Source organism: Mobula birostris, chromosome 9, assembly GCF_030028105.1.
Source record: "Mobula birostris isolate sMobBir1 chromosome 9, sMobBir1.hap1, whole genome shotgun sequence".
Classification (NCBI taxonomy): domain Eukaryota; kingdom Metazoa; phylum Chordata; class Chondrichthyes; order Myliobatiformes; family Myliobatidae; genus Mobula; species Mobula birostris.
In genome coordinates, this window is record NC_092378.1 from 68,747,975 (window position 1) to 68,759,797 (window position 11,823).

The following is an 11,823-nucleotide window of genomic DNA, read 5'->3' on the forward strand; positions in this document are numbered from 1 at the left end:
CTCACCCTTACCAGCTGTACGGTACCAGATCAGAGTGGGACGATCCTTCCCGCTGGGTGCTGGACACATACCCGTGGACCACCTGCTCCCTTCAGCAGGAGTGGCCATGTCTTCTCCAGCTGCGGCCTGAAGACGTTGGCTACGACGGGCACATCTCCACCAAGGAAGGGGGCTCCTCCAAGCACGTTCCTCAGAGTGACAGCGACAGGGACCCACTGGTGAGTGATCCCACTGAGATGCTGCCGTGGGGTGGGTGGGACTGGGATTAGACTGACGCAGTGAGAGGCAGCCGCTGTGGACTTGTCACAGACTCTGGTCAGTGATATGCAGCCACTGTGGTCTTGTCACAGACTCTGGTCTAGTCACAGACTCTGGTCAGTGATATGCAGCCACTGTGGTCTTGTCACAGACTCTGGTCAGTGAGAGGCAGCCACTGTGGTCTTGTCACAGACTCTGGTCTTGTCACAGACTCTGGTCAGTGAGAGGCAGCCACTGTGGTCTTGTCACAGACTCTGGTCTTGTCACAGACTCTGGTCAGTGAGAGGCAGCCACTGTGGTCTTGTCACAGACTCTGGTCTTGTCACAGACTCTGGTCAGTGAGAGGCAGCCACTGTGGTCTTGTCACAGACTCTGGTCTTGTCACAGACTCTGGTCAGTGAGAGGCAGCCACTGTGGTCTTGTCACAGACTCTGGTCTTGTCACAGACTCTGGTCAGTGAGAGGCAGCCACTGTGGTCTTGTCACAGACTCTGGTCTAGTCACAGACTCTGGTCAGTGAGAGGCAGCCACTGTGGTCTTGTCACAGACTCTGGTCAGTGAGAGGCAGCCACTGTGGTCTTGTCACAGACTCTGGTCTTGTCACAGACTCTGGTCAGTGAGAGGCAGCCACTGTGGTCTTGTCACAGACTCTGGTCTTGTCACAGACTCTGGTCAGTGAGAGGCAGCCACTGTGGTCTTGTCACAGGCTCTGGTCTTGTCACAGATTCTGGTCTTGTCACAGACTCTGGTCTTGTCACAGACTCTGGTCAGTGAGAGGCAGCCACTGTGGTCTTGTCACAGACTCTGGTCTTGTCACAGACTCTGGTCAGTGAGAGGCAGCCACTGTGGTCTTGTCACAGACTCTGGTCTTGTCACAGACTCTGGTCAGTGAGAGGCAGCCACTGTGGTCCTGTCACAGACTCTGGTCTTGTCACAGACTCTGGTCAGTGAGAGGCAGCCACTGTGGTCTTGTCACAGACTCTGGTCTTGTCACAGACTCTGGTCAGTGAGAGGCAGCCACTGTGGTCCTGTCACAGACTCTGGTCTTGTCACAGACTCTGGTCAGTGAGAGGCAGCCACTGTGGTCTTGTCACAGACTCTGGTCAGTGAGAGGCAGCCGCTGTGGTCTTGTCACAGACTCTGGTCTTGTCACAGATTCTGGTCTTGTCACAGACTCTGGTCTTGTCACAGACTCTGGTCAGTGAGAGGCAGCCACTGTGGTCTTGTCACAGACTCTGGTCTTGTCACAGACTCTGGTCAGTGAGAGGCAGCCACTGTGGTCTTGTCACAGACTCTGGTCTTGTCACAGACTCTGGTCAGTGAGAGGCAGCCACTGTGGTCCTGTCACAGACTCTGGTCTTGTCACGGACTCTGGTCAGGAATGAATAGGCAGGCTCTGAATTGTTCCTCCCAGTGTAGAAATTAAAATCCGAGGGAGTATTTGCAGAGCAATATTAATGATGTGTACAGCATGACGGAGAGGAACATACAACGCAGGTACACACAGTTACTCAGATACAGACATTTACATGGGCACATATACAGACATTACACACACATTCACACACACACAGAACACTGATACACACAGTCACGTACATGGACACAATAACTCACACACACTCACACAAACAAACAGATGCACTTTACCAGTACACATAAATACACAGACACACCAGCACCTTCACATATACAGGCAAACACATATAGTCTACTCATGCTCTGACAGATGCACACAGACCGCGCATGGATACATTTGTAAATTCATTCGCAGACAGACACACACAGTCATACACCGACAGCGATGTGTATCCTCACGCAGACCCTCACATACATCCTCACAGAGATGCACATCTGCAAGGAAACATCTGCTTTCACGCTCACAAGTGCTTGCCTACAGGTCCTCTGTCTTTCATCAGATGTTCTCGCTAGCTTTCATCTGACACGAGTTAGGTGATTAAAATTTAAGACCATAAGGCACAAGAACAGAATTAGGCCATTCAGCCTATCTAGTATGCACCACCATTCAGTCATGGGTGATTTATTTTCCCTTTCAATCCCATTCTCCTGCCTTCTCCCTGTAATCTTTGAGCACTTACTAATGAAGAACCTGTCAACCTCCACTTTAAATTTTCCCAATGACTTGAGCTCCACAGCTGTCTGAGGCTATGAACTCCACAGACACCACCCTCTCGCTAAAGAAGTTCCTCCTCATCTCTGTTCTAAAGAGATGTCCTTGCGTTCTGAGGCTGTGCCCTCTGGTCCTAGGCTCTCCCACTAATAGAAACATCCCCTCCACGTTCTCTCTATCTAGGCCTTACAATTTTTGGTAGGTTGCAGTGATTTTCCCCTCTCATTCCTCTAAACAACATTCTTCATACATTAACCCCATTCCCAGGATCTTTCTTGTGAACCTCCTCTTCAAGGCAAACAAATGCTTCAGAATCAAAATCAGAATCAGAATCTGGTTTAATATCACTGGAAAATGCCATGAAATTTGTTGTTTTACTACAGCAGTACAATGCAATACACAATAAAAATATATACCATAATATGAAATGGATATACATATTTACACTTCTAATTCCTCAATGAGGGCTGGTGTGTTGTTCCCTCAACTTCGCTTTTCTGAAGTCCACAATAAATTCCTTGGTCTTACTGATATTAAGTGCAAGGTTGTTGTTTCAGCACCACTCAACCAGCTGATTTATCTCACTCCTGTATGCCTTCTCATCACCATCTGAAATTCTGCCAACCATAATTATACCATTGGCAAATTTATATATGGCATTTGAGCAGTGCCCAGCCTCAATGTTGTGGCTGTAGAGAGAGTAGAGCATCCTTCAGGTGCGCCAGTGTTGATCATCAGCGAGGAGGAGATGATATTTCTGATGTACATTGACTGTCATCTCCTGATGAGGAAGTCAAGGATCTGGTTGCAGAGAAAGGTACAGACACCCAGGTTTTAGAGCTTGTTGTTATCACTTAGGGTGTGATTTCTTCTATAATGGGCCCAAAACTGCTCAAAATACTTCACATGTTGCCTGACCAATGACCGATCTTGTGCTTGCACACCAAATGCCTTTGATGGCAGTAATAACCCAATATTAGCTTGAAATTTCCCAGAATTAATAGAAACCTAGAAACAGAAAACCTACAGCACAATAACTGCCCTTTGGCCCACGATGCTGTGCTGAACATGTACCTACTTTAGAAATTACTTAGGGTGACCCATAGCCCTCTAATTTTCTAAGCTCCATGTACCTATCCAGGACACTCTTAAAAACCCTATTGTATCCACCTCCACCTCCATCGCCGGCAGCCCATTCCACACACTCACCACTCTGTACCTACTTCCAAGTACCTTAAAACTGTGCCCCCTCATGCTAGCCATTTCAGCCCTGGGAGAAAGCCTCCCGACTATCCACATGATCAATGCCTCTCATTAATGACTATTCTTCTCTTAGATGAACATGTTGATGAGGCTGCAGGAGGCAGCCAACTACTCGAGCGCACAGAGTTGTGACAGTGACAGCACCAGTCACCACGATGACATCCTGGATTCATCTTTGGAGTCGACTCTCTGAAGCAGGGGTCGGAATGGCGGACTGCTCGTCAAAAACCCACCCTTGTCTACTGACACTGCGAAGCAGCAAACCAGAGCTCAGCGCCAACGCCGGTCGCAGATTGCATGGGGACGGGGTGTTTAGAGAGAGCTTGTACAGCCTGAACAATCCGTGTTGGACTGCACACTAGCAGGCACAGGCTCAGCATGGTTGGACCGCAAGTTGGATTTGTGGATGCTTCTATAAATAAAATAACACACACACGCACACATGCACGCGCGCACACACGCACACACACGCATGCACGCACACACACACACAGATGCACGCAAACACACACACACACACACACGCACGCACACACACGCACGCACACACAGATGCACGCAAGCACACACACGCACACAAACGCATGCACACACAGATGCACGCAAGCACACAAACGCACACACACGCAAACACACGCAAACACACACACGCATGCAAACACACACGCACGCAAACACACACGCACGCACGCACACGCACACATACAACCAAGTAAAGAACTTGCACATAAATTAAGCCAAACTGGAAACCTTACAAAGTATCTAGACATCTAAACCTCTGATATGAGGTGCTGTAATGTAGGGATCAGTCACTGTACCGTTTCTACCCTGACCTCTGACCTGACCTCCACTTCCTTGGTGCTGGTTGGAAGAGCTGGAATTAGTCCGTCGTTTACACCCCTCACTGATTCCACACGTGGAGACCTAGCACACAATAAGCACAAAATAACGAGGGAGGGTATAATGTGTGTAATCACAGTGGGGCTGGCTCATTCAAACTCGCTGGACATACCTCAGCTTTCTTGGTGCTGAAGCGTTCCAAACACACTCCCTATCCAACAGGCTTTTTTCCCTCTGGATTTCTATTGCTGTATATTTTTTTACAGGTCTTCTAACTTGACGGGAAGGTCCCCCAGTCACCAGACCAACTTAAACATGCAACAGTGGTGCAAGTGATAACCTACGTTTGTGAAGGGCTACATCACCACAGGTTTTGGGAAGTCTCAGTGAGAGTCACATTCTAAACATGGTGCTGAAATCACTTGCCTTATTCCCAACAGTTTATGGGAGTGAAATATAGCAAACCAATCCTCAGCGGTGTTGGAAGGGAGCGGGGTAATTACACACTTGCCAGGTAGTGCAAGGGTCAACGTCTTCAGGGTTTTTCTCTTGCACCGAACCATGAGGGCAGCTTGACTGATCCTCACATACTCCTCTCTCATTGTGTGTGTCTCTCTCTTCCCTTCCCCCTCTTCCCTCCCCCCCCCCATGTTTATCAGCGGAGTTCAGAATTCATCGAGGACAATGCTTGTTCTCCACTGAAGGTCGTCTAGAAGGCTGATCACTCTTAAGAAGAGCACAAATTGTTCACTTTCTATAGATTTCCAGCATGTTTCTACTACCTGTTTGCAAGCCCAAATCTCACCCAAGGGTAACAGCAACAAGGATCTCCCATCTTCCCCTACCCTAACAAACTCCCACTTCCCTCACTGTTCAAGAGTTCTCTCAAACCTGATTATCCCAATTCTGTCTGCCTCGTGTTGGGTGCCAGATTGGGGTTAAATTTATGCTCCTCAACTTGTGTTCCTGTGATCAGTGGAGGCAATTTGCTTCCGTTTTGAGGTGTGAGAGATGGAGGGGGAGGGGAAGATGGTGCATTACAATGGGGTTTATGTCTGGTTACTCTGAGTGGGGTAGGGTGGGGGTCTTTGCATTAGGGTTTTTGCACAATTTTGGGAAGCTGTAAATGAAAAAAAGGAGGAAGAATTAGGAAAGTTTTTTTGGTTTTGCCTTGCACAGTAAGAAGAGTTGAAAATTCCTTCATGGTGTATTACTTGGTGTAAGCATTTATATTCACTCGAATATGCTGGGATTTTTTGAAAATTCTCTGTGTAGATGGGGTGTGTTTTATCCTGTGTGTGTGGTGACGATGATTGAAATCTGGATCCGTCCACCATGAGGTCTTGGCTGAGGCAAAGGTAGATGGCTTCCAATGTTCAATCATCCGTGTAGTTACCGGCCATCTCAACCAGGTGTCCGGTTTGTTTTAGCACAAGTCTACTGTTAACCCAAGCTGCCGTCTGTGATATATCTCAGTGAGACTTCCAGAGCTTTCCTTTTGTGGAACAGTTTTCTGTAAAACATATTTTATATTCTGTACATTTTGATGTAACATACAATGTAAATAATCAGTGAAAACAAGAGAAACAATGGTAAAAACAATCATCAGGAGAGTTTTTGTAGTCTTTTTAAACTTTGAGTTTGTGTACTTGAGTGTAACCGGATTAATGGACAACAGCTAATAATCTCGGTTTTAATGTCTCTGCAGCTTGTATATGGGTTTTTATTTTCCAGATAATGCACACTGTATCTGTCATAAATTATGACTTTGTCATTAAAGTGAACTATTTATTGAATTAACTTGCTGCTTGACAAATTAGGTCTCTTACCAGAATTTCATGACTCTGATTGATGCGCGGAAGGTTGGTTGAAATTTTAATGATTAGCTTTATTTGTTATATATACATCGAAGCATACAGTAAAATGCGTGGTTTGCGTTAATGGCCAACACAGGTTTTGAGGATTGTGCTGGGAGCAGCCCACAGTGTCACCACACTTCCAGTGCCAACCCAGCATGCCCAAAACTTATTAAGCCTAACCCTGCCCTACATGTCATTGGAATGCAGGAGGAAATGAGAACATCCAGAGGAAACACATGTGGTCACTCCTTATAGACAGTATAGGGAATTGAACCCCAGTTGGTGATCAGTGGTATTGTAAAGCATTACAGTAATCACTATTTGGAGAGTTGGAGAGCTTCCTTCAATTGTGACTGAGAAACAAGCAGAGGAAGCAGCCAAAGAGAAGACAGAGTTTCTAAGGTTACAGCTCATCTGAATCATAGTTCCATTCACTTACCTTGAACTCCACTACTTCCCTGCTTAATTTAGATTTATAGTTGTTTACGGCGTTGGTGAGTCTGCATTTGGAATATTGTGTTCAGGTGCCATTAACCTGGAAAGAGCTGAGGGGATGTTGCTGGCACTCAAGGAACTGATTTATGGAGAGAGGTTGAACAGGTTGGAACTTTATTCATAGGAGAACTGCCAGATAGATTCAGAGTGTCACACAGTATGGAGGCAGACCCTTCAGCCCAACTGATCTATGCTCACCAAGATGCCCATCTGAACTACTCCCATTTGCCCATATCCCTCTATACCTTTTCTATCCACGTACCTGTCCAGGATAATGTACCACCTCAACCTCTTCCCCTGGCAGCTCATCCCATCCCCTGGGTGCAAACATTGCTCCACAGGTTCCTATTAATCTCTCCCATCTGACCTTAACCCTCTGACCCCAACTCTGTGTGCATTCATCCTGTCTATGTCCCTCACACCTCTGTAAGATCACCAACAAGAGAAAATCTGCAGATGCTGGAAATCCAAGCAGCACAAACAAAATGCTGGAGGCAGCATCTATGGAAAAGAGTATAATCAACTTTTTGGACCAAGGCCCTTCATGAGGTCTGGAGTTCGAAGGTGGGAGGAGGGGAGGAAGAAACGCAGGGTGGTAGGTGAAATTGGGAGTGGGGATGGGTGAAGTAAAGAGCTGGGAAGTTGATTGGTGAAGAGGATACAGGGCTGAAGAAGGGGGAACCTGATAGGAGAGGACAGAAGGCCAAGGAAGAAAGGAAAGGGAGAGGAGCACCAGAGCAAGGTGATGGGCAGGTAAGAAGATAAGGTGAGAGAGGGGAAATGTGAAGTGGGGGGGGGACATTCAAGAAATGGATGTTCATGCCACCAGGTTGGAGGCTACCCAGATGGAATACAGGCTGCCCTGAATGGTCGTGAGGGATAAGTGCCAGGAGGGAGATCAGTGGGGAGGGATGAATGGACAAGGGAGTCATGTAGGGAGCAATCCCTGTGGAAAACTGAAAGTGGGTGGGAGGGAAAGATGTCCTTGGTGGTGGGATCCCGTTGGAGATGACAGAAGTTACGGAGAATTATGTGCTGGAGGTTGGTGGGGAGGGAAGGTGAGGACAAGAGGAACCTATCCCAGGTGGGATGTGAAATGGAAAAGATGCGGTTGAGGGCAGCATTGATGGTGGAGGAAGGGAAGCCCTTTCTTTGAAGAAGGAGGACATTGCCCTTGTTCTGGATTGAAAAGCCTCATTCTGAAAGCAGATGCTGCAGTGACAGAGGAATTGCAAGAAAGAGATGGCATTTTTACAAGAATCGGTATAGTCCAGGTAGTGGATTTATAATAGACATCTGTAGATAAGCTGTCTCCAGAGACAGAGAGATATTGAGAAAGGGTAAGGATGTGTCAGAAATGGACCAGGTGAATTTGAGGACAGGGTGGAAGTTGGAGGCAAAGTTTATGAAGTCAACGAGCTCCACATGGGTGAGGAAGTAGCACCAATGCAGCCATCAATGTAGTGTAGAAAAAGTTGGGGAATGACGCCAGTGTAGGCGTAGAACAAAGACTGTTCCATGTAGGCGTTGCTGGGACCCACACGAGTACCCCTGGCTTCACCTCTAGTTTGAATAACATAGGAGGTGCCAAAGGAGAAATTATTGCAAGTAAGGACAAGGTCCACCAGACAAAGGAGAGTGGTGGTGGAGGGGAACTGTTTGGGTCTAGTGTCCAGAAAGAAACTGAGAGCTTTGAGACCTTCCTGGTGGGGGATGGAGGTGTATAGCGACTGGTCGTCCATTGAGAAAATAAGATGCTCAGGGCCAAGGAACTTGAAATCACTGAAAAGATCAAGAGCATGTGAAGTTTCACAGATGTAAGTAGGAAAGGACTAAATCGGGGGGATAAAACTGAGTCAAGGTATACAGATATGAGTTCAGTGGGGCAGGAACAAGCAGAAATAATTGGTCTACCTGGACAGGCAGGTTTGGGGATCTTCCCTTATTCGCTCTCATTCTAATGAGTAAATGCCCAATCTTCTCAACCTCTCCCCATAACTCAGCCCCTGGAATGCTGACAACAAACTCACAAATGTCCCCTGTGCTCTTTCCAGCTTAATGGCATTATTCCTATATCAAAGTGATTAAACCTAAACACAGTACTTTATACTTTATTGTCGCCAAACAATTGGTACTAGAACGTACAATCATCACAGCGATATTTTATTCTGCACTTCACACTCCCTGGATTACAAATATTAAATATTAAAAATATTAAAAATAGTTAAAATGAGTAAATATTAAAATTTTAAATTATAAATCATAAATAGAAAATAAAAAAAATGGGAAGTAAGGTAGTGCAAAAAAACTGAGAGGCAGGTCTGGATATTTGGAGGGTATGGCCCAGATCCGGGTCAGGATCCGTTCAGCAGTCTTAGCACAGTTGGAAAGAAGCTGTTCCCAAATCTGGCCGTACGAGTCAATATACCAAATGTAGCCTCACCAACGTCTTGTACTAACCTCAAATGGACACCCCAATATAGGAAGGATGCCGAAGCTTTGGAGAAAGTGCAGAAGTGGTTTACCAGGATGCTGCCCAGGTTAGAGGGCATGTGCTCTAACAAGAGGTTGGACAAACTTGGCTAGTTTTATTTTTCTGGAGCAACATTCAATTGTCTAATACCAGATTTAAGGTGAGAGAGTGTAAGTTCAAGGGAGATGTGAAGGGTAAGTTTTTGATGCAGCTGGGTGCCTGGGGTAGTGATCAGTATAGCCCCCCATTAGGGATGGTTTAGAGATGTTTAGATAGGCACATGAATGTGAGGGAAATGGAGGGATATGGACACTGTGTAGGCAGACGGGATTAATTTAGTTGGCCATGGGGTTACTAATTTCAGCCAACATTGTTCTGTACTGTTCTGTATTCTATGTTCTCACCCATATGTCTTTAGAATGTGGGAGGAAGCTGGAGCACGCAGAGAAGACCCACACGGTCACAAACAGTGGCAGGAATTGTTACTGCATTATGCTGCTGTGCCAAGTTAATAGGTTGAATAGCCTTCAGTACTGTAACTATTCTGTGGACTCTCCCTGTGACCATATTGGTTCCATAAGACTATAATACATAGGAGCAGAATTAGGCCATTCAGCCCATCAAGTCTGCTCTGTCATTCCATCACATTTGATCCTGGATCCCACTCAACCCCATACATCTGCCTTCTCACCATAACCTTTGGTGCCCTGACCAACCAGGAAACTATCAATTTTTGCTTTAAATATACCCACAGTCTTGGCCTCCACTGCAGTTTGTGGCAGAGCATTCCACACATTTATTACTCTCTGGCTAAAAAAAAATTCCTCTTTACCTCTGTTCTAAAGGTCACCCCTCAATTTTGAGACTGTGCCCTCTAGTTCTGGACACCCCCACCATAGAAGACATACTCTCCACATCCACCTTATCTAGTTCTTTCAACATTCAGTAGGTTTCAATGAGATCCCCTACATTCTTCTAAATTCCAGTGTGTACAGGGCCAAAACTGCCAAGTGCTCCTCATATATTAACCCTTTCATTCCCAGAATAATCCTTGTGAACATCCTCTGGACTCTCTCCGATGACAGCACATCCTTCTTGAGATGTGGGGCACAAAACTGTTGATGGTACTCCAAGAGCGCCCTAACTAGTGTCTTATAAAGGCTCAGGATTATCTCCTTCCTTTTATATTCTATTCCCCTTGAAATGAATACCAACATTGCATTTGCCTTCTTTACCACAGACTCAACATGTATTCCATCTTCCATTTTTTGCACCTTCTTCCAATTTGTCTGTTCTTCTGCAATCGCATTGCTTCCTCAGTACTACCTACCCCACCACCTACCTTTGTATCATCTGCAAACTTTGCCACAAAGCCATCAATTCCATTATCTAAATCACTGACAAACAATGTGAAAAGCAGCGGTCCCAACACTGACCCCTGACGAACATCACTAGTCACTGGCGGTCAACCAGAAAAAGCCACCTTTATTCCCACTCACTGCCTCGTGCCTGTCAGCCATCTCTCTATCCATGCCAGTATCTTTCCTGTAATGCATGGGATTTTATCGTGTTAAGCAGCCTCATGTGAGGCACTTGATCATATGCCTTCTGAAAATCTAAGTAAATGACATTCATTGCCTCTTCTTTGTCCACCCTGCTTGTTACTTCCTCGAAGAACTCTAACAGATTTGTCAGACAGATTTCCCTTTACAGAAACCATGCTGACTTTGACTGATTTTATCATTAGTCTCCAAGAACCCCAAAATCTCATTCTTAATAATGGACTCCGACACTTTCCCAACCACTGAGATTAGGCTAACTGGCCTATATTTTCCTCTCTTTTGTCTTCCTCCCTTCTTCAAGAGTGGAGTGACATCTGCAATTTTCCAGTCCTCTGGAACCATGCCAGAATCAATTGATTCTTGAAAGACCATGACGAATGCATCCGTTATCTCTTCAGCAACCTCTTTCAGGACTCAGGAATGGAGTCCATCTCATCCAGGTGACTTATCCACCTTAAGACCTTTGATTTTGCCTAGTACTTTTTCCTTTGTAATAGCAATGACTCACTTCTGCTCCCTGACATTCATGGACCTGTAGCATACAGCTAGTGTCTCCTACAGTAAAGACTGAAGCAAAGCACTTATTAAGTTCATCTGCCATTTCTTTGTCCCCATTACTACCTCACCAGCATCATTTTCCAGTGGTCAAATATCAAATCTCACCTCCTTTTTATTCTTTATGTAACTGAAAAAACTTTTAGTATCCTGCTTTATATTATCGGCTAGTTTGCCCTCATATTTCATCTTTTCTCTTCTTACAATTTTTTGTTGCATTTTGTTGGATGTTAAAAACTTTCCAATTGTCCAACTTCCCACTTTTCCTACCTTATATGCCCTTTCCTTGGGTTTTATGCAGTCCTTAACTTCTCTTGTCAGCTACAGTTGCCTAGTCCTGTCATTTGAGAACTACTTCTTCTGTGGGATATATCTATCCTGTGCCTTG

At 45.7% G+C, this 11,823-nt stretch overlaps 1 protein-coding gene across 4 annotated transcripts in view; it reads left to right on the forward strand.

The window, feature by feature from the left end:
• The window catches only part of nav3 (neuron navigator 3), a 548,130-nt gene extending 541,848 nt beyond the window's left edge, over positions 1-6,282 (forward strand). For all 4 annotated transcript variants that reach the window (XM_072268225.1, XM_072268222.1, XM_072268223.1 and 1 more), the window contains 2 exons: positions 15-218; positions 3,725-6,282. In XM_072268225.1, coding sequence (XP_072124326.1) covers positions 15-218; positions 3,725-3,844 — 324 coding nt within the window. In that variant the 3' untranslated portion in view covers positions 3,845-6,282. The remainder of the gene's footprint in view (positions 1-14; positions 219-3,724) is intronic.
• The last annotated feature ends 5,541 nt before the right edge of the window (positions 6,283-11,823 follow it).